Here is a 21961-nt window from a genome sequence, read left to right as displayed (position 1 = left end):
CTCAGCCACAGAGCAACAACAAAAACAGTCTCGTAAGCCCAGCCCAAGAGCCCGCGCCCTTGCAGACGGCCATGGTACCTCTGACTACGGCTTCTCCGCCTGAGCCTGGCTGCCCCCTGCTGCTTTCCCACTTCCTCTTCTTGCCACACCTCCCAGGACCCCACAGCTTTTGTCATTGTTTGCTTTCCATAGAGCAGATTGCTCTGTGTGCTGCCCCTCAGGCCCCTTCCCCTTCATTCCCCTGCTTGGCAATGCTCCATCCTGCATGGCAGAACCACACTGCTCCTGTACCTGTTGCTGCTGGGGAAAGAGTGATCAGGGCTGTCAGTTAGGCCTCCCGTCCCCAAGCACTCACCCTCAGTGGGTCTGCTCTCAGGGCCAGGGAGGTGAATTGTTTGAAAAAAGCAGAGGGTAGGAGTTCTCTTGGTACCTGATTGTTAGTTCTTAGAGGTCTCCTTGTAGAACCTGCCTCAGCCTCTCCTTTGTATAGTCAAGAACAGGAAGGAGGATGGAGGTTCCCCAAAGTTTCTCTGGTCCTGGAGAGCCCCTCTGTTGAGTTCTCGCAGGGTTCTTTAGTGGGTACAGTATAACACAGAGCTACTGCTACTGCTGGCTAGCTGATGAACTAGCACAGAGGACACTGGGAAGACAGGGGCGTTTGTGTAATTGTTTAATCATGCCTGCCATGCCTTCTACTTCCTGTGAACCTTTTTGCAATCTGGTGTGGGGCCATGGGGCCATCCTCAACTTGCTGAAGGGGCATCCTAGGTCTTTCTGGGAGACTTTCTCTTTCTGCTTTCCTTGTGCCCCTGTCTTCTGTGCACCCCTTGATGAACACTGTTGGCAGGGCCTGAATCCCACAGCTCCTCTTGTGTATTTGCTCCCTAGGGCTCCCCCACACCCACAGACTCAAGTGCAGAGGCCCCTGTCCTCTCAGTGTCCTGAGAGCCTGCCTCTTCAAGCTTCTCTTTACCAGCCAGTCAGCTAAATCCTGGGTTTCCTGCCTCTCCGGGACTCTAGTCGAGCCAGTATATTTTGGTTTGTAGGGATGTCTGGTGGGCAGGCCTCAGTGGTCATCATAGGGTCTCTAAGGGTACCGTGTTAGGGTGCGGGGATCCTTCACAGAAGAGCTCAAGTCCCCAAATCTGGAGGGTAATTTTTATCTTCTCTCACAGGAACCACAAACCACCGTGGTGCACAACGCTACAGATGGGATCAAGGTGAGTGAGCGGCCACCAGGTCTGCCCAGCTTTCTCACCCAGCAGGAAAGAAATAGACTGAGTCACTGGGGTCTGAGAGTCTTGTGGTTATTGTGTGCGGAGTGTTTGTGGGGTCCAGTATCAAGGCAATAATGGGTGTGTTGGTTACTCCATCCTGTGAAACGACAAAGCTTACTGACTCTGGACCGAGGCTGTACAGTCAGATTGATCCGCTGTGAATCTCTGTTACAGACCTCAGAGCAGGTCGTTCACCACTCTGTGCCACAGCTTTCTTGTTTGCAAGTGACGGACTCTTGTTTGCAAGTAAACTCCGTGAGTTAGGAAGTGATGGGGCTGGAGAAATGGCTCAGCAGTTAAGAGCACCGCTACTCTTCCAGAGGACCCGGGTTCAAGTCCCAGCACCCACATGGCAGCTCACAGCTATCTGTAACTCCAGTTCCAGGGGACCTGATATCTTCATACAGGCAAAGCACCACTGAACATAAATAAAAAATAATAATAAAATATAGTGGATATTAAAGAAGTTTAGTGAGAGCAGGCAGTGGTGGTGCTTATCTTTAATCCCAGCATTCAGGAGGCAGAGGCAGGCGGATCTCTGGGGGTTTGAGGTCAGCCTGAGCTACAGAGTAAGTTCCAGGATAGCGAAGGTTACACAGAGAAACCCAGCCTCAAAAAACAAACAAACAAGTGACGAATGAATGAATGAATAAAAGAAAGAATAAATAGAAGTTTAGTGAGAAGAATTGTTAGAAGGAAGAAAAGAGCCGAGGCTCTGGAGAAAACTTGGATAAGTACTTACTGAGCAAGTATGAAAACTGGAATTCGGATCACCAGAACCCACATAAAACAAACTGCACATGGTGCACACTTGTAGACCAGACATGTTGGAGGTACAGGACCTCCCAGACAATCCGGGAAGTTATGGGTACAGCCAGAGACCTTGCCTCCATGAGTAAAGTGGAGAGCAATTGAAGAAGACAACAGTGTCAGTCTCTGGCCTCCATATGTGTGCTTGCACTTGTGCATACATGCACACCGTCCACAACAAACATGAACTCACACACATGCATACATGCACACCGTACACAGCAAACATGCACTCGTGCGTACATGCACACACCATACACAGCAAATATGAACTCACACCCATGCATAGTTGCACACCGTACACAGCAAACATGCATTCACACCCATGCGTACATGCACACACCATACACAGCAAACATGAACTCACACCCATACATGCATGCACACCATGCACAGCAAACTTGCACTCACACCCATGCATACATGCACACACCATACACAGCAAACATGAACTCACACCCATGCATACATGCACACCGTGCACAGCAAACATGCACTCACACCCATGCATACATGCACACTGTACACAACAAACATGTACTCACACCCATGTGTACATGCACACACCATACACAGCAAACATGAACTCACACCCATACATGCATGCACACCGTACACAGCAAACATGCACTCACACCCATGCATACATGCACACACCATACACAGCAAACATGAACTCACACCCATGCATACATGCACACCGTGCACAGCAAACATGCACTCACACCCATGCATACATGCACACTGTACACAACAAACATGTACTCACACCCATGTGTACATGCACACACCATACACAGCAAACATGAACTCACACCCATACATGCATGCACACCGTACACAGCAAACATGTACTCACACCCATGCATACATGCACACACCATACACAGAAAACATGAACTCACACCCATGCATACATGCACAGGAAACATGCACTCACACCCACGCATACATGCACACCATGCATGCATACATCCCCCAAAAGGGCAAGAATCTAGCCAGACTGTACAGTATTCTCTGTATCGTAACCTCCCACCCCCCGCAGTTTTAGTACCATTGCTGACTACCATGACTCTGCTGTGTAGAGAGGACAAAATAAATTTCCATTTGGGGGGAGGGGTAGACCTAGTAGATAACATACCAACAATCAAATAAAATAAAATCCAGTAGTGATAAGTTCTCAGAAGAAAGTGGCACAAAGTAAAGAGAGTGAACATGGCCTTTAATGAAATGGTCAGAGAATGGCTTCGCGGAGGGGCTGTCTGAGCTAGAAATGAAACATCAGTGGGAAGGAGGCAGACAGGCTGCCAGGCAGAGGTAAGGCCTGGGTAATGCTGGAAAGAACCAAGCAGCTGATCTTAGTGAGCAAAGGCCTAAGGCGTAGGAGAGTCAAGAAGTTGGAGAAGTAGGCAGGGTTCTCAGTATGGTTTATGTGTTTCAACACAGGGTCTCACTGTATAGCTCCTGCTGTCCTGGAACTCAGTGTTGTAGACCACGCTGGCCTTGAGTTGACAGAGATCCACCTGCCTCTGCCTCCCATGTGCTGGGATTAAAGGTATGCACGCTGTGTCTGGCCGTATGATTTACATTTATTCCAGCAGCAAAGAGAAGCTACTGGTAGTTTTTATCAGAGGGAGATAAAATCTAGCTGTATTTTGTAAGTTCGTCATAGATAAGAACTCTAAGGAGAAGGCCCAGTGTCAGGAAGGGAGCTGGAGGCTGCAGCAGTGAGAGTCCGACAGATTGTAGCTTGCTGTGCGAGGAAGAGAAGAATGAATGAATCCAAGCTTTAGTGTGAGTGATTAGGTAGTGCCTTTCCCTGACATGAAAGCCTAGGAAGGACTTTGGAACCTGAAGAGTTTTCTGAACAAGGAGCAAGGATGGAAGGAGGAGCCTCTCAGGTTCTTCTGGGCATCTCTTGTAGGAACCTGTTCGTTCTTCCTCCAAGCGTCCAAGGGCTAATTGATATACATGTTCTCTTTGGACCGCAGGGCTCCACAGAGAGCTGCAATACCACTACAGAAGATGAAGACCTTAAAGGTAGGTGCTGTCCCTGGAGGGGAAGGGCCCACAACTGTGACCCAGGTGCTTCAGTGTTGATCGGTCTTTTCTGTCCCTGGAGCTGGGATTGGCGCCTCCTTACACTATAGGGGGCTTGACCTAAAAACTACATTCCATGCACTGAGACTTGAGGTCCCCATCTGGTGTTAGTGACCAAGCAAAAAGGGCTTCTCCTCCAGTGTTTAGAGAGCTGTTCCTGCTGTCGATAATGATGTAGCATCTCAGAGCAGAGGCGTCTGCAGAAATCGGTCCTGCTTTTCCTAAGACCCAAGGTAATTCTCTGGATGTAGAACTTCGAGTTCTAAGATGAAAACAAGGGGTTGTGGTACAAATCAGTGTAAAACACTGCCTAGCCCTGCACCTCTCCCCTCAAAAAGAGAAAGGAACAAGAAGCAACAGAAACACCAAGGACAGCCCCAGACTGGCTGGGGTGAGTTTCCACTCTGGTCCTCAGTTCTGACCAGGAGTGACAGAATTAGAGCTATTGTGGTGTCTGAAGCTACATGCAGCTGCTTTTGTGGGCCTGTGATGATCACTAGCCTAAACTTGAAGTGGCCAGAATGCCAGAGCTATGAGGAACATGGAGGCCAGACCAGTGGAAATCTTCTGCTCTTTGGGTTGGCCTCATAGAACTTGTGCCTTTAGTTTCTATAAGTGACCTCCTGCTGGGCCGTCAGAAAAGACAGGATGTGGGGCAGGACCCTATCGGAGAGAGTCAAACACACTGAAAGTGTGTACGTATAAGTTGGTATGCTGCTGGGAGTGAGGTCAGATCAGTTCTACTCTGACAGAGTAAGAGGTATCATCTCTGCTGGCCTCGTGGCCTAGCCCCTCTTGAATGTCTTCTAGTAGCAAGGGACCTTGTATAGGATGTTTTAAGGCTCCTTTGGAAGCTGCAGGCTTAGGTCTATGCACCTTTACAGTGTTCCCAGCTGGGAGGCCTCTCTGGCAGAGGCAGCTGAGTGGGATGTGGTCCAGTGCCCACAGCAGCCCCAGGTATCACCTTGCCCCGGCTCTGCAGTGCCAGTGGCTTGGGTCCTGTTCGGCTTGCTCGCTCACCTGCCTTATTCTGTTTGTTTTGGCTGCTCTGCCTTGCCCTGCCCTGCCCTGCCCTGGCTGGCTAGCTGCCCCGCTCCGCACTGGGAATGGCAGCTTGGTGCCCGAAGGACGGAGCCCCCGGGACAGAACAGCCCCCTCTGCAGGCATGCAGCCCCAGCCTTCTCTCTGCTCCTCAGCCAGTAAGTGTGAGGGAGGCACATTCTGGCTTCCAACTCCCTGGCTCTTCCTGAAGCCCCTCAGGGATTTCCCCAAGAGCTGGTCAGCCTAGGCCAGCTACCTGTTAGTCAGCTTTAGGGGTATGACATCTGCCAGAGCCAGGGGCCTGATGGAGGCCTAGTCCCCAGCAGGTCTGGGTGGGAAAACATGGCGTGGAAACGGGAAGCAGAAAGCCACTGGGATGTGCAGCAGGCCTTGATTTGGCAACAGCTGGGAAAAACCGTGAGCAGTCAAGTCCATGAGGGTGGGAGTAAGAGCGGTGGTGCATAGTCTTGGGTTTAGCATTTCCTGAGACTTAGCCATATTCGGAACATGGGCTCTGAATGAGACAGATGTGACTTTGAATCTTAACTAAGTGTGATGCTACACAATTAGAATCCTAGCACTCAGGAGGCTGTGGCTGAAGCCAAAGGATCTCCATTGAATTCAAGGCCAACCTAGCTACACTATGAGACCCCGTCTCAAAAAGAAGCATAAATTCCAGCTACGCTACCTTCAAAAGTCTGTGAAGTGTGTGAGCTGCCTAGAGATTGAGTTTCCCTATCTGCCAAGTGGGGGTTGCTGAGGGGTCCCCACCTCATCACAGAGGTAGCTGGCAGGGCTCCTGAGATCCGTGCTCACGTCTGCAGTTCTGTTTGTGTTAAAGGATGCCTGTCTTGGTCTCTTCGCCCCACACCACACCCTTAGGGAGTTTCTAAATCCAGTCTTCTTCACCCACGAGGACCCTAGTCAGGTCCTCGCAAGAGATTTGATGGGACCCAGGGGAAATTGTTACGTGGGGCATACCTGCCTGCTTCTCCAAAGAGAGAATGGAGCTCATTGGCTCCCGTAAAGCCTCTGCTGCTCAGTCAGGGCTGCCCACCTATCAGTGCTCTGTGGAGTCCCTCCTGGCTGCACCTTCAGCTATGCCATCCCCTTCCAAATACTCCCCTTGGCTGTGCTGGCCCAGCTGTGCCCAGCTGTGCCATGCTGGGACTGTTCTAATGCTCGCATTTGTCTGTCTTGCAGCCTCTTGCGCCTGTGAGGAAAGGCTTGTGGCCTGGACCAGCCTGGGGCTCCAGTTACAGTCAGGGTTAGCCTGATCTCAGTCCAAGCTCGCCCTTACGCTAGAGACACCCCCTGCTAATAGTGGCTCTGTCTGTAAGTGAGCTACCCCAGAGAGCAGGGTATCACCATGTGCCCCTTGGGTAGGGAAGGAGGGCACCAAACTGCCTGCCTCCCAGTCTTTTGTTGGTCTTCCATAGGTGTAGTTCTCCAGTTTTTCTGAAGCTTAGCCAAGGGCAGTGTAGCCATCTCTCACTTGAGAAGCTGTCAAAAGTTTTCACAGGTCTGAGATCCTTTATCCCAGGAAATCCCCGTGGAAGACAGTGGTGTATAGAGAGCATCCACCCACACTCTGTTCATCCTTTTGAACTTCATCTCTAGCTCGATTTTGCTCTCAGGCAGGGGTCCAAGGCTAAGTTCTGGACTGCTGAGTAAGGGCTACAAGGGGGTAGTAACTGCGACCTGACTGAGCCCCTGGTGAGAGAAGTAAGTGGTTAGAGGCAGAGAACAGCTTGTTCCTCTTGCACAGGGCATTAAAAGACAGGAGGAGGATATCTTTGACAAAGAGGCCATAAGGGATCCCTGAAGGACGGAGGAGGGCTCTCTTGTCCCTTGGGAAGTTGCCCAACAGGTAAATTAGTGGATTTTTCTCCCTAACAGTGCGAAAACAGGAGATCATTAAGATCACAGAACAACTGATCGAAGCCATCAACAACGGAGACTTTGAGGCCTACACGTGAGTAAAGACCCATTGCCCTGAGATGGCTCGTCTCCCAAGTCCGCCTCTATTTTCCAAAAAGTGTCGATGTTCCTGGGAACAGGGCCATATCTGAGCCCTAAGCCCATAGGACCCCCATAGCCGAGCCTGCCCTATTATCCTGACATGGGAGAAAGAGCAGGACAGCTGAGTGGCTCTGTAAGGCTAACCCTGAGGAGTGTTGTCTTGTCTGGTGTAGCCACTAGCTAACCTTCTGTGGGACAGACACACTGATGAAGAAGGCACATAATTCCCATTGAGGCCTGACAGGCTGTTTTTGCCCCCCACCCCACCCCTGGCCCTCTTTTCTGCAGGAAGATTTGTGACCCGGGCCTCACTTCCTTTGAGCCAGAAGCCCTTGGTAACCTCGTGGAGGGGATGGATTTCCATAAGTTTTACTTTGAGAATCGTGAGTGGGTTCGTGCTGCTGATATACTCCTGCCTGCCCCTCTGTCCCCGCCTCTGTCCCTACCCACCCTTCCCCCTAGTTGCCCATCTCCACCTTATCTGGCCTTCCTGCTGCATCCCGCTCTGTATGCTCACCCCCTGTGTCCTGCTCTTTTAAAAGACGAGTGCCCATTCATTTGGCAACTGTATCAAGGCCCTGTTGATCTTCACCATTAGGGGTTAGGGTTGTTGTATCCCTCTAAGCATCACTTTTCTCTGAGACAGACTATAAACCCTTCAAGACTAAGTCTAGATGATCTCAGCAAGTAATGATGAGAGGTCTGTGTCTGCAGGACTCACAGTAAAGGAAGTAAAAGCAGGACAAAACCGTATAAGCAAGTAACAAAGCACTAATGGTGATTTGTGAGGTCAGAAGCTGTGGCTGGACTACCCTGGACACTGCGGGAGCCAGGCATCTGGATGGGAGAGATTTATAGTCTGAACAGTTGCCAGAGGTCCCAGAACTGAATCATCACACTCTCAATCTCTTTCTCTACTTTCCAAGACCCTCATTCTTCATTTTTCCTTCCTCTTGTCCACTTTATTCTAGGCGGCTCTTATTCTACCCTGAGTGTTACATTGTAGCTATTTTCCTCACTGACTCTCCTCCTGTGATTTCTCCACACCTTAGCTGCCTGCCTAATGCCCTAGCTATCTAAGCTATCTAGTATATAAGCCAGAAGCAGTGTTTATATTGGTTCTAAGGGAGGGCTCTTGCAGCTTCTGTAGCACTGGAATGAACTTAAGCAAGTCCGAATGGAAGCTTCACCATAAGCACACTGTATGCTGATAATGGTGTCCAGCTCCCTTTGCTTTTCCAAACCCAGAGAACCCTGGAAGTTTGGGGGAGATCCTGAACTGGGTACTTTAGGGATTTTAAACTTTGATATGCCTTTTCTTTTTAAGTCACAAAATGACTTTGAATGTATTGCTTTCATGATTTTTCTCTTCAGCCTTAGACGGGGCAAAGCGAGCTTAGAACTTTTAAACATCAGCCTAACCAAGTAGAAAACCACAGGCTTTTATTAGAGCCTTATGGTCCTGAGTTTAAATATTTTCTTTGATTTGAGTCTTTTTCCTTAAAGAAAATAATAGCAGTGAACAAACCCATGTCTTGCATGTAAAGCCTCAGCACACTACCTAATGAAAAGAGGAGTTGCTATTGTTACTACCCACATTTCTCTTCCTTTCGGATAAAACTCATATTGTGAGGGATCTTGGCCTCTGGGGGCAATGAGGGGGCACTTGGGGATTCTAGGAATGGCTGCTGGAGCTACAGTAAAGAGGGTGCAGCCTGGCAGGAATATATGACTGCCCAAGCCTTATGCCTACCACCTCCACTTCCCTGCCCTGCCCCCTGCAGTCCTGTCCAAGAACAGCAAGCCCATCCATACCACCATCCTAAACCCGCACGTCCACGTGATTGGGGAGGACGCAGCCTGCATCGCCTATATCCGGCTCACCCAGTACATCGACGGGCAGGGTCGACCTCGCACCAGCCAGTCGGAGGAGACCCGGGTGTGGCACCGCCGAGATGGCAAGTGGCTCAATGTTCACTATCACTGCTCAGGGGCCCCTGCCGCACCACTGCAGTGAACTCAGCCACAGGTACACCTGGTGGGGAGAAGGGACTGGGCAGGGGAGGGGTGGCAAAGACTGGGCTTTGCTCTGTAACCAGACAGACCCCAAACTTGGTGTATGCAGTCTTCCTCTTGCTAAGCCCTCAGTCTCTTTAGTTACCAACAGAGGGAGAAAGTGGTACCTACCTCCGGTCCATGATGAATTAATTGTGAAGATCAAGTACGATACTATAGTAAAGCATGTAAAACACTCCAATGGAGGCAATGCTGTAAAGCAAATGTTGGCTTCTCCTTTCTTTGCTTGTTCAAGTGGATTTAGCCATGTGTGTATTGTACTAAAATCCCAGGGATTTTTTCTGTGTTCTCATCGTCCTCTGTTCTGCTGCCACCCTCTGTTTCAACAGGGGCATCAGGAGATTCCAGCTGGAGGTTGAACCTTCGCAGCCAGTGACTCTGGGGGGCCTGAGTGACAGCGGCAGTCCTGTTCGTTTGAGGTTTAAAACAATTCAATTACAAAGCGGCAGCAGCCAATGCACGCCCCTGCATGCAGCCCTCCCGCCCGCCCTTCGTGTCTGTCTCTGCTGTACCGAGGTGTTTTTTACATTTAAGAAAAAAAGATTGTTTAAAAAAAAAAATGGGATTCGTACCGTGATGCATTTTAAAACAACTGATAGCCCTTGGGCTTGCAAAAAGGCAGGAGTTTGTGTGACTCATCCAGGCATGGACAGTGGGCTCACCCACCAGCTTTGAAGAGGTGAGCTTGGACTCAGGCCCCCGTGGACTCAGGGGGACCAGGCAAGGACTCTTGACAGAGCTTTGGAAGCCATGGTGTGGTTGCAGCCCCAGAGGTGGCCTGATTACCCCAGGTCTAGAAGTGGACTTCTTCAGAACACGCATCGACACCTAGAAGGAGATGGAAGAAAATGCCGTGGCTGTCAGACCTACTTGGGAGAGAATGCGCGCTCCCAGCCCATCTGCTGTGGAGGCAGCTGAGAACCAGTGGCCTTAGGACTGGAGGCCTGGACTTTGCTGTGCTGTTCGAGTTAATGTAGGCAGAAAGAGAATTGGTGCTGCAAACGTGTATCCGCCATGAAGCTGATGAGAAACCTCGTGTTAGTCTGACATGCACTCACTCATCCATATCTCTTGGATGCACAATGCACGTGGGCCCTGATGCCGAAGCCTGTTTTCTGTGGATGGGAAGGGGAAGGAGGGGGTTGCTACTTTGCTTCCTGTTGGTTTTCCTAACTTAGCAAGGAGGGATGTAGACCTTGGCCAGGGCTCCTTTTGCCACTTTCGGCAGTTCTATTTCTGTGCTGATCTGGACCATCTTTGTCTTGCATTTTCATGGTGGTCCCTCTGCCAAGTGCCCCTGTGGGATGGGAGGAGTGAGGCAGTGGGATAAGAGTTGGTGGTTGTTTCTATGCATTCTGGCTGCCCTCCGGGCTGCTTCCCATGCTGCACGTCCATCTCTCTCCCTGTGTTTGAGTTTGAACTGTCTGCTTGAGTGAGGAGTGTCCTCTTTAAAGAGGCCTCTTGACTGACCAACTGAAGTATAGACTTTCTGCTGGACAATCTGCATGGGCATCACCCCCTCACCTGCATGTACCCAGAAAAGGGGTCCAGAGCCAAGGCTTCTACATTCATTGTCCCTCTGTGCTCAAGGAGTTCCATTCCAGGAAGATCTGTACCCTAAGCAGATTAACAGAAGATAAAGGAGGAGCAGTTGGCCTGGTCTTGGTTCCCCCATCAAACAACTGCATAGCATCTGCACTGGGGGAAGGGGAAGTGGATTTCAGGAGACACAGGAGCTGGGGAAAAGAACTACAGGCTTTGGAACCAGCTGAGAGGAGAACAAATTCATGGGTGCTGGTGCTTGAATTTAGCCAGGCTCCTCAAGCACCTTCTGCATGCCTCAGACCCTGGACCCTAGTCCCTTCCTGCCCTGCAGCCTGCGTGCCAGCCCACAGATACTTCACCACAGGGTTTGGTTTTGCTGGCTTGAAGACAACAATTGGTCTTAGAGCTCATTGAGACCCATAGCTTCATACGGCTGCTCCAGCCCCACTCCTTAGCATTCTTACTCCACTTCTGGGGCTAATGTCAGCATCTATAGACTATTAATAGACTATTAAAAAAAAAAAAACACCTTTTAAACAGGAATTGGAAGGCATTTGATGCAGAACTTTTGCATGATGACTTAGAAATAATTTAAAAATTAGTGTTTGTTCTGAATGTTGGTAGTCCCTTCATAGCTTTGTTACAATGAAACCTTGAAGATATTTAATAAAATAACCTTTAAACAGTCCGCTGTGTTCTTTCTGTTGGAGGCTCGCGGAACTTTCGTGACAGGGCTTCAGGAGAAGACAAACATCTTTTCCCATTCCCTTGGGGCCTGAAGAAGAAAACTTGGTATAAACTCAGCCAGAGCTGCTGAGTCTGTCTGCCGGGAGGAAGTGTGTTCTTAAGCGGAGGCCTGTGCCTTCGCTCCGCCCCCGTGGGAGGTGGCCCCACCCTCTGCACGGCTCCCTCCCCCCCCCCCCCTCGCGGGGCTGAGTGGACGGGCCTGGGCCTTGGGCCCGCCCCGACGCTCTGCAGACTGTGCCACCCGACGTGGAGGAGGGGGTCCGCGTCGGTGGCCCGAGCGCGAGGCCGGGGGGCTGCGGGGCTGCGGCTCTGCCGGGCACGGCGGTGGGCCGTCGGGTTCTCCCAGTCCCCGGTCGCGCGGCGGCCACGCTCAGAGAGCGCGCGGGCCCGAGCCGGCGCCACGAGCCGCAGCGCGCCGCCTCCCCCTGGTGGAAGCGGTAGTTGGGCCCGGCTGCGGCGGAGCGTTCGCTCGGAGATGGCGGAGTCGCCGCGACGCGGCCCGAGGCCCCGCGAGCAGGGAAGCCCGGCGGCCCCGGGACGCAGCGGGGCCCGGGGACAGCGGGGACGCCGCCCACTCCACAGGGTGAGCCATCCTTGAGAGCAGCCTCCCGTCCGCGGTCACCCCCAGTTTTCCCCGTGAGTGTCGCCACTGTAACCACCCGCAGGGTCGTCCTGGCGGCCCCTCATCCGGCCCTCTGCGCCCCTGCCTTATGTCCCGGCCGCTGGCCTCCCCTCAGTTGCCCCATTCCGGTTGCTTCGCCCGGGTCACTACCAGGCTCTTTCAGCCGGTTCCTGCTTGGTGTCAACTCTCGGCCGCGCTCCTGCCCCTTCCCCTCCAGCTCCCCCACCTGTGGGCTCCTCATTTCTTTGGTGAGCTCTTAGTTCCCGCAGGAGGGTTCCTTTATCATCTAGGCCAGGTCCCCAATCGGTCTGCCTTCCCCCCCACAGCGTGGGCTCTGCTCTTTCCCAGTGGTGGGCCCACCTCCCGCCCTCCCTGACTGTTTGCTGTCCACTGTGGATGACAACCCTTGGTTTTCTCCCTCAGAAACTTTCCGTTGCCACACACGTTTCTCCTCCAGTGTTCGTCATTGTATTACCCCTAACAGTTCTCACATGACCCCCTCCCTAGATCTTACTGCTTCTTCTAGATATGAAGTTAAAATGCAGTTTGTTACAACACAGGAACTTGACAGGCCTGACCTTTGAATCCCAGTTCCTCCACTGAAGGAGCTTTGTGATATTGGGTAAGTTACTAAACTTCTCTGGGCCTGAAATTGTGTGTGTGTGTGTGTGTGTGTATTATTATGTGTATTTTCCCTGCCTCTTCGAACTTGTATTAAGTACAAGTGCACTTGATTTACATCCTGAAAAACCTTTAAAATGTCCTAAATTAAAGATGCATGTAGTACTCCTAACCTACTAACCGCAGTAGCCTATCAGTGCCCTTTGCACTATGATGTCAGTTGCTTAGCATTGTAGTTGTGTGGCTGGGGAGGAACTTAAACTGTCTAACATCACAAGGAGAGCATTGTGTGAGTCCACTATCTTAGGAAAGGACCAGAATTGTAGGGCCTGGGGCTGTAACTGCAGGGAGAGTACTTGCCTAGCCTGTTCAAGGCTATATGTTCCACTGCCAGCATTGGAAACCAAACCACAAAAAGATATGACGTATCCTTTATACTAAATGTTTATCATTTGCACATTGTAAGAGTGGAACCATTTTAAATCTAGGTCTGCGAACACGAGCAAAGCTCCCAGAATGCCTGCTAATCAGAATATCTCTAGATAACCGTTATCAACACAGGCCACACTCCTGAGTTCTCACAACTGTTCTGCCAGGTGGTGATGGCGCACGCCTTTAATTCCAGCACTTGGGTAGCAGAGGCAGGAGGATCTCTGAGTTTGTGGCCAGCCTGACCTATAGAGTGAGTTCTAGGACAGTCAGGGTTACACAGAAAAATTCTGTTTTGGAAAAAAGAAAGACTTGAGCTCTTTCTATGATCTACACCTGTTCTCTGACTCCTACCCCCTCCCCTGCCATTGCATTAGAACTTCAGGCATGGTAAGGCATGGGCTCTGCTACTAACCCAGGACTCCAGCCCCACCACAGTTTTGTTTGTTGTTTGTTTTATTATTACTATGTATACACACACCAGAAGAGGGCACCAGATATCATCATGGATGGTTGTGAGCCACTTTGTGGTTGCTGGGAATTGAACCCAGGACCTCTGGAAGAACAGCAGTGCTCTTAACCTCTGAGCCATCTCTCCAGCCCCCATCACGGTTTTTATTCTGTCTCCCAGCTCAGTTATGTCATTTAGTTTTACCCAGGCCAAAGCCGAGCTCTAAATAAACCATCTATCTCTCTGGATTCTGAAAGAGCCTGTCTCTGCCTGTCCCCGCTGAGGTGTGTGGAGTGGCAGTGGAGAGGGATTGCCAGCTGCTGACCTCCCTGGGAGTGGCTCAGATAAAATGAATGGAAATCTGCAGTGGTCTATGGGAAAAGAAGCCGTCAAGTGAGATTCCCTTAAAACTGTCTTCTGATCATCTGCCCTCCATCCACTTGCTATAGCTGGACTCAATTCCTCATTTTCTTCCATCCTTAGGGATGCTCCTGTGCTGTTGTGGAGGGAGGATGTGGTTAGTTCAGGAAGGAGAAGTGCATAGAGTCTGCACTTTGCTTTCCGGCTTTTCGTTTTATCCTCTCCCCTGATTCTGGCATAGGGGAAGAGAAGGGTATGGGTAATTTTTTACAGGTAGTGCCAAGGAAAGTCTCCCAAGTTCTGGACTCAGACACTAATAGAATTATTAACTCTTGCCATTTCTCAAGTTCCTCCACCACAGGGGCCACATGACTGCAAGTTCGTTAGTACCGTTGGGGGTGATGACGGGTGTGATTGATGTAGAAGATTAAGACTCAGGAGATTTCTCCTATCTGATGTCTGATTGAGTTATGAGGCCTCTGAGATGTGCTGTAGAGAGCCCACAGTGCTCCTGCTCACTGGCAGACTGCTCACAGACCTCCAGTCACCCTCCTGGCTGTTTGGTCTCTCTGGATAGGCTCTTTCATAACCTGTGTTGCTGACCCAGCTTGGACATAAAAGAGAATTTGGACATTTATTTGTGTATTCTAAGAAAGAACGAGCTATGAAGCCAAGGTATGGGATTCACCTTGTATTCTTCTATAGAGCAAACCGTCTGGGCTGGGGAGATGGCTCAGAGGGTGAAGTACTTGCTGAGCAAGTGTGAGGCTCTGGGTTTAGATTCCCAGTACTAAAGTCTGGTGGTGCACATCTCAGCCTGGGAAAGTGAAAACAAGCAGACAGATTTGCTAGCCAGCCATTCCTTCTAACTGGAACCGAGAGCTCCAGGTCCAGTGAGAGACTGTCCCAAACATGTGTGTCCAGGCGTGTGCCTGCATAGAAGAGCGTGGGGTAAGAGATGGGATAAGTAGAATGGGTTAGTAACCGACTTTCAAAGGGAGAAGTAATGTACTGATTTCTCTGCCTTACAGATTGTGGGGGCCACTCTTCTGGACTTAGCTGATTTCTGATGGAAGAACCACCAGCAGAGCTGAGGAAGCTCAAGTTTCAGCCTGAGGCATGGGCCAGGGGCCATGGTGACCTGAGACCAGTAGATTCTGTCCAGTGCAACCTGTTGCTCCTTCTGCCTCTCCTATCCTGTACTGAAAGAATTTGTTCCCATCTCATGGGTCACTGACCCTAAGAGAATTCCTTTCTCTTATTTTTCTGTTCTTCTGCCCTATCAAGACCATTCCGGCCCACAGAACTCCTCCCTCCCATCTCCTGAGGTCCCCATTGCTTCCTCACTCCTCGCCATGCTCCAGCTTTGGAAGGTGGTACGCCCTGCTCGGCAGCTGGAACTGCACCGCCTCATACTGCTGCTGATTGGTTTCAGTCTTGTCTCCATGGGATTCCTGGCTTATTATGTGTCCACCAGCCCCAAGGCCAAGGAACCCTTGCCTCTGCCCTTGGGAGACTGTGGTAGCAGTGGGGCAGCCGGCCCTGCACGACCGCCAGTCCCACCTCGCTCCCCTAGGCCTCCAGAAACAACCCGAACAGAACCCGTGGTTCTTGTGTTTGTGGAAAGTGCATACTCACAATTGGGGCAGGAGATTGTGGCCATTTTGGAGTCTAGTCGTTTTCGTTATAGCACTGAACTAGCACCTGGCCGAGGGGACATGCCCACGTTGACTGATGACAGCCATGGCCGCTATGTGTTGGTCATCTATGAGAACCTTCTGAAGTATGTTAACCTGGACTCCTGGAGCCGAGAGCTGCTAGACCGGTACTGTGTGGAGTACGGTGTGGGCATCATTGGCTTTTTCCGAGCCCATGAGCATAGCCTATTGAGTGCCCAGCTTAAGGGCTTTCCCCTTTTTCTACACTCAAATTTGGGGCTCCGTGACTACCAAGTGAATCCTTCTGCCCCACTACTACATCTTACCCGCCCCAGCCGCTTGGAGCCAGGACCGCTGCCTGGTGATGACTGGACCATCTTCCAGTCCAATCATAGCACCTATGAACCCGTGCTGCTTGCCAGCCATCGGACAGCTGAGCTCCCTGTGCCAGGACCAGGGCTCGGGCGGGCCCGGCTCCCAACTGTGGTACAGGACTTGGGGCTTCATGATGGCATACAGCGGGTGCTGTTTGGACACGGCCTTTCCTTCTGGCTCCATAAGCTTGTCTTCGTTGATGCTGTTGCATACCTCACTGGGAAGCGCCTCTGCCTGGACCTTGACCGTTACATCTTAGTAGACATTGATGACATCTTTGTGGGCAAAGAAGGTACTCGCATGAAGGTGGCTGATGTTGAGGTCAGTTTTTTTTTTTTCTCCTCTTCTGTGTATTTTGCTAGAAAATTTGCAAGCTCTGTCTGTCAGATTCCCTGCTTTGATTCTGAGCTGGTCATAGATAGATTCTCTGCCTTTTATAGTTGGAAAGACATCTACTTACTGTATATTTCTCAGTCAGTATGTTGTCTCCTGATTTGGCATTTCTTTACTATTCTTTCTAGGCTCTGCTGACCACCCAGAGCAAACTCAGGACCTTAGTCCCCAACTTCACCTTCAACCTGGGCTTCTCGGGCAAGTTCTACCATACTGGTGAGCTCATTTCCTGTTCTTTCTCTTTAGTATTGACCCTGGACACACACGTTGGAGAAAGGGACAAAGTTTAGGGCAGACGTGGATTGACATGGGCGGCAAACAGAAAGCCTTGGCCATGGGCAGGGATCGGTAATGTCCAAAGGATGGAAGACTGCCAGTGTTTCTACAAAACAAAGGCATAGGGGCTGACTGTGGTCAGCAGTCAGTGTGTGATCCTAGGGACAGAAGAGGAGGACGCAGGGGACGACATGCTGCTGAAGCACCGCAAAGAATTCTGGTGGTTTCCTCACATGTGGAGCCACATGCAGCCACACCTCTTCCACAACCGCTCTGTGCTGGCCGACCAGATGAGGCTCAACAAACAGTTTGCTTTGGTGAGACTCTTGAATCTCTTTCTCATACTTTCTCCCAGAGATAATGTTTCTTTTTTAACCCTCCCTAATGTACACCCTTTCCCACCCTTTCCAGTTTCCTTTCTGTGGAGGCACCCCACCCTCTTTACCCTCTACTCCCCAAACTTCACCAGGTCCTGGTGAGAGTCTATGCCATTCCCAGGAGCATGGGATTCCTACGGATCTGGGGTATGCTGTGGCCCCCCACCACTCCGGCGTGTACCCCATCCACACGCAGCTCTATGAGGCCTGGAAATCTGTATGGGGCATCCAGGTGACCAGCACCGAGGAGTATCCTCATCTCCGTCCTGCCCGCTACCGCCGTGGCTTCATTCACAATGGCATCATGGTGAGGGATTCCCACTACTAATTTCAATCAAACTCTGAAATTTAGACAGGCCTCTAACTGGCCTGGACATGTGGCTTGTCATCTGCCAGCCCAAGGCATCCACAAAATAGGGCATAAATATCTTGATAATGCAGATAATAAATTTTGTTACTGTAACTTCAAACTGACCCTCTATTGAACCTCTATAAAACCAGGGATTGCCAATGCCTCCTGACTTTGGTCCTTATCTGCCCTCCATCTTACCATTCGTGTCTCATCTGTCACTGTACTTTTTTTTCCTCTCAGGTGCTTCCCCGGCAAACATGTGGCCTCTTCACCCATACGATCTTCTACAACGAGTATCCTGGAGGTTCTCGTGAACTAGATCGGAGCATCCGAGGTGGAGAACTCTTTCTGACAGTGCTACTTAATCCGGTAAGGTACCAAAAGGGAACCAGAAGACTGGAGAGCCAAACTTCTCAAGCCAGGGTCTCGCTCACCAAAGCTGATTATGGGATAGGGTGGCTGAGTCTCACATGAGGGACCCTCTTGTAGATCAGCGTCTTTATGACACACCTGTCCAACTACGGAAATGACCGACTGGGCCTGTACACCTTTGAGAGCCTGGTGCGCTTCCTCCAGTGCTGGACACGACTGCGTCTCCAGACCCTTCCTCCTGTCCCCCTTGCACGAAAATACTTTGAACTTTTCCCTCAGGAGCGAAACCCCCTTTGGCAGGTAAGGATGGAGCTCACACTGACAGAGATGTGATGGGGGTCAAGGGTCACAAGATTAGTCCTCATCAGACTCGTGGCCTAACCTTCAGAATCCCTGTGATGACAAGAGGCACAAAGATATCTGGTCCAAGGAGAAAACGTGTGATCGACTCCCCAAGTTCCTCATTGTGGGACCACAGAAGACAGGTAAATTGTCCACAGCCAGTTCATCCTATGCTGCCTTCTCATGCCTACTTCTAATTAGTCAAGTCTCTTGAGAAAAGATTCTTTTTTTTTTATTGCATTTATTTAGTGTGCTTGTATGAATGTGTAAACATGTGTGCAGGAAAACTCAGTTTTTTCCAGTTTTGTTTTGTTGAGATAGGGTTTCACTGTGTTGCTCTGGCTGTCCTGAAACTCACTCTGTAGATCAAGCTGACTTCAAACTCACAGAAATCCACCTGCCTCTGCCTCCTGGGTGCTGGGATTAAAGGCGTGCACCATAATATTTTTTTATTACATTTTGTGTGTGTGTGTGTGTGTGTGTACACGCACATGCGCACCTTTATGTCTACGTGTATATGTACATACATGTGCCCAACAACTTGAGGTCTCTCTTTCCACCATGTGGATACTAGGGGAACCTTAATCTACAGAGTTACTTTCACAGCCCTGAGACAGGAACTCCTCCCCCCAACCCCCCCCTTAATTCTAGCTATATAGCACATTTATAGAAAACTGGGCATAGTAGCTCACCTAGCACTTGGGAGGCAAGGGCAGGGGGATTACAGTGAACTTAAAGCCAGCTGGGGCTACATACTGAGTTCCAGACTAGCCTGGGTTACAGAGAGAAGACCCTGTTTCAAAAACTCAAAAAATACTACTTGTACTACTAATAAAGAGCCATCCATGTATGTCAGCTTGCAGGGGCAGTGTGGTAACAGCTTTGTTCTCCTTTAGTGTTCTGAGAGTTGAACCCAGGGCCTTACACAGGATACCACTATACCTCTCTAGCTCCCATATGTGGAATTTTTTTTTTTTTTGTTTAGTTTTTTTGAGACAGGGTCTCATATCACCCAGGCCAACCCTGAGTGCACCCTGATCTCTTTGCTTTAGTTTTTAAAGTGCTGGGATTACATGCGTAAGCCACCATACCTGGCTTGTCTATAGAATTTAAAAGAGAGAAAGAGGGGCTGGGATGTGTGCTGAGCCTGCGCTAAGCCCTGGGTTTCAGCCCCAGCATAAAAGCCAGTCTGGTGGAACAGGCAAGATCAGAAATTCAAAGCCATCCTTGGCTATAAAGCAAGTTTGAGGCCAGCCTGGGCTACATAAGATCCTGTCTTAAAAGTGTATTAAATAGCCAGCCTTGGCTGTACAGGCTTGTGATTCCAGCAGTTTAGGAGGCAGAGACAGCGTGTATTCATGGAAGTCTGGGCCACTTAGTAAGACCTAATCTCAAAATCAGAAAAGCAGAGGTCTGTGGAAGAGTATTCCCCACGTGGGGGCTCTAGATTCAGGCCTGAGTACTAGGGACGGGGAGGGGAGCTACAAGTGGTTCTGATAAAGTGGAAGGCAAAAGCCACTGTTTTTTAACCCATTCCTGGGCCTCCCTCAGGGTTTTCTTCTCTTACTTTACTCTGGCTGAAGGGAGTGTTTTCTTAGTTCCTTCAAACTGATGCTGTTGAGCTAGCTGCTTTCCTGCACAGGCTGGTCCTTGTCTTCCATGCAGGCACCACAGCTGTGCACTTCTTCCTGAGCCTGCACCCCGCTGTGACAAGCAGCTTTCCTAGCCCCAGCACCTTTGAGGAAATTCAGTTCTTCAGTGGCCCTAATTACCACAAGGGTATCGACTGGTGAGACTGGGTCCCCTTGAGTGTTTCTCAGAGCAACATGGCCTTCTCCAAAAAATAACCCATTCCAGCTTCTGCCAGCACACAAACATCTGGCCTTGCCACTGAAATGTTTCTTTTTTCTATGCTACTTCTATAGGTACATGGACTTCTTTCCTGTTCCTTCCAATGCCAGCACTGACTTCCTCTTTGAAAAAAGTGCCACCTACTTTGACTCAGAGGTTGTACCACGGCGGGGGGCTGCCCTTCTACCAAGAGCCAAGATCATCACTGTCCTCACCAACCCTGCTGACAGGGCCTACTCCTGGTACCAGGTTTGCCTGAAGCTAGGGACCACTAGGCCTTAAGGGAAAGGTGGAGAAGGTATAACTGCTAGAGACACAGAAAGGAATGAGGGTAGGGAAATTAAACTGGTCCCTTAAGGAGGGGTAGCTTTGCTATTGTCACCAGACAAGAATATGGCCAGTATAATACTGTCAGATCACAGCCCTGTCCCTTCTTGTCCTTGGTCCTGCAGCACCAGAGAGCACATGGAGACCCAGTCGCTTTGAACTATACCTTCTACCAAGTGATTTCAGCTTCTTCTCAGGCCCCTCTGGTACTTCGCTCCTTGCAGAGCCGTTGTCTTGTCCCTGGCTACTATTCTACCCACCTGCAGCGCTGGCTGACTTACTATCCCTCTGGACAGGTACAGTTCCCCCAAGACCCTTTGTTAGGGTCCCCTCCCTTCAGCCCTGCCTTAGGAATATGGAGGGAACCACATCCCTGTCCCTTCAGTTGCTGATTGTGGATGGGCAGGAGCTTCGTATCAACCCAGCAGCCTCGATGGAGACCATCCAGAAGTTCCTGGGTATCACCCCTTTTCTCAACTACACAAGGACCCTCAGGTGGGAGAGCATGGTCCAAGAGGAAGAAGTTTTTGTGGGGAAAGAAGGGGATTGTTTGGAAGAGACATCTCTCCCTGTGGGCTGGGAGAGGTAGGGTGCATTTGTGGGGCTTGATTTTTTTTCCTCCCTGACACCTAATGCGCTGTTCCTTTGAGCAGGTTTGATGAAGATAAAGGATTTTGGTGCCAGGGACTTGAAGGTGGTAAGACTCGCTGTCTAGGGAAAAGTAAAGGCCGGAGGTACCCCGACATGGACACGGAGGTGAGTGAGACCTGAGACAAGGTTGCCGCTCCACCTCCAGGTCTGATCTTGCTGCACTCTTTACTGTTTGTTTCTCCTCTCACGTTTTCTCCCATCAGTCTCGCCTTTTCCTTACGGATATTTTCCGGAACCATAATTTGGAACTATCAAAGCTGCTGAGCCGGCTTGGACAGCCAGCCCCCTTGTGGCTTCGGGAAGAATTGCAGCATTCCAGTGTGGGCTGATGCCCCAGCCTTCTCATACCAGCAAAAAGCCTGCTGCTTCACTGAGGGGCAAGCCTTAGAACAGGGCCCAAAAGGGGGATTAGAGTGGCCTGGCCCCTTACCCCTCTACCTCAGTGGCCCCCAGGATTGGAATAGCTGGAAAGGGAAGGGCATCCATTCCTTTGACATAGTTTGGGGGCCTAAAAAAAGGGCCTTTCCCTTGGTACCCTGTTATGGTACTAGGTACCTTTGACCTATGAACCTGGGAGGTGAGGAAGAGAGGGTCCAGGGAGGGGGTAGAAGAATGTATTAATTCATTATTTCCCTCTTCGTCCCCAGCAGCTTGTGTGTCTATGCCTACCCACGAGAGGGCCCTTTGCTAAGGCCCCTTTAATCAGACAGTGGGATCTACCTGTGGCCTGGCCTCCCTAGTGTCATTCACATTGAATGGGGATGAGGTCGGACAATTGCTCATAGAGCTGAATATGAGCCCTAGCTGTGGGCTAGAAATGTCCTTAATAAACATCCTTATTTTTCTGTTTTGTCTGCTTCAGTGAAGTGAACCACCTAGAATATAG

At 50.4% G+C, this 21961-nt stretch overlaps 2 protein-coding genes and 1 long non-coding RNA gene across 28 annotated transcripts in view; 2 read left to right on the top strand and 1 right to left on the bottom strand.

The window, feature by feature from the left end:
* The window catches only part of Camk2g (calcium/calmodulin dependent protein kinase II gamma), a 57339-nt gene extending 45780 nt beyond the window's left edge, over positions 1-11559 (top strand). For 6 of the 17 annotated variants that reach the window (XM_050127014.1, XM_050126998.1, XM_050127001.1 and 3 more), the window contains 8 exons: positions 6-74; positions 1176-1220; positions 4079-4127; positions 5273-5386; positions 7128-7203; positions 7539-7633; positions 9035-9279; positions 9656-11559. In XM_050127014.1, coding sequence (XP_049982971.1) covers positions 6-74; positions 1176-1220; positions 4079-4127; positions 5273-5386; positions 7128-7203; positions 7539-7633; positions 9035-9267 — 681 coding nt within the window. In that variant the 3' untranslated portion in view covers positions 9268-9279; positions 9656-11559. Of the gene's footprint in view, positions 1-5; positions 75-1175; positions 1221-4078; positions 4128-5272; positions 5387-6431; positions 6564-7127; positions 7204-7538; positions 7642-9034; positions 9280-9655 lie in introns of those variants that run through there. The other 11 variants (XM_050127002.1, XM_050127004.1, XM_050127003.1 and 8 more) reach the window with 8 other exon arrangements.
* On the bottom strand, positions 11253-12794 carry LOC126491388 (uncharacterized). The gene is made up of 2 exons (XR_007589390.1): positions 12467-12794; positions 11253-11646 (listed from the first exon to the last, which is right to left on the bottom strand). It is a non-coding gene; the product is annotated as an uncharacterized lncRNA (long non-coding RNA).
* Positions 11815-21920, top strand: Ndst2 (N-deacetylase and N-sulfotransferase 2). Of its 10 annotated transcripts, none has more exons than XM_050126989.1 (16): positions 11817-12201; positions 12801-12862; positions 14679-14776; positions 15133-16455; positions 16656-16743; positions 16966-17120; positions 17215-17487; positions 17773-17901; positions 18022-18204; positions 18293-18389; positions 19912-20035; positions 20172-20346; positions 20550-20720; positions 20810-20919; positions 21078-21180; positions 21279-21920. In XM_050126989.1, the coding sequence occupies exons 4-16, from the start codon at positions 15457-15459 to the stop codon at positions 21402-21404; spliced, it is 2733 nt and encodes a 910-aa protein (XP_049982946.1). In that variant the 5' UTR covers positions 11817-12201; positions 12801-12862; positions 14679-14776; positions 15133-15456; the 3' UTR covers positions 21405-21920. The 10 variants fall into 10 exon arrangements, with proteins under 10 accessions (XP_049982953.1, XP_049982951.1, XP_049982954.1 ...); XM_050126991.1 differs by having other exon boundaries at positions 11817-12254; XM_050126996.1 differs by lacking the exon at positions 14679-14776 and having other exon boundaries at positions 11815-12201; positions 20810-20882; positions 21279-21427.
* The last annotated feature ends 41 nt before the right edge of the window (positions 21921-21961 follow it).

This window comes from Alexandromys fortis, unplaced genomic scaffold, assembly GCF_014885135.2.
Source record: "Alexandromys fortis isolate MF-2015 unplaced genomic scaffold, M_Fortis_MF-2015_v1.1 scaffold_233, whole genome shotgun sequence".
Taxonomy (NCBI): Eukaryota; Metazoa; Chordata; class Mammalia; order Rodentia; family Cricetidae; genus Alexandromys; species Alexandromys fortis.
This window is presented reverse-complemented; position numbering and strand designations above follow the sequence as displayed.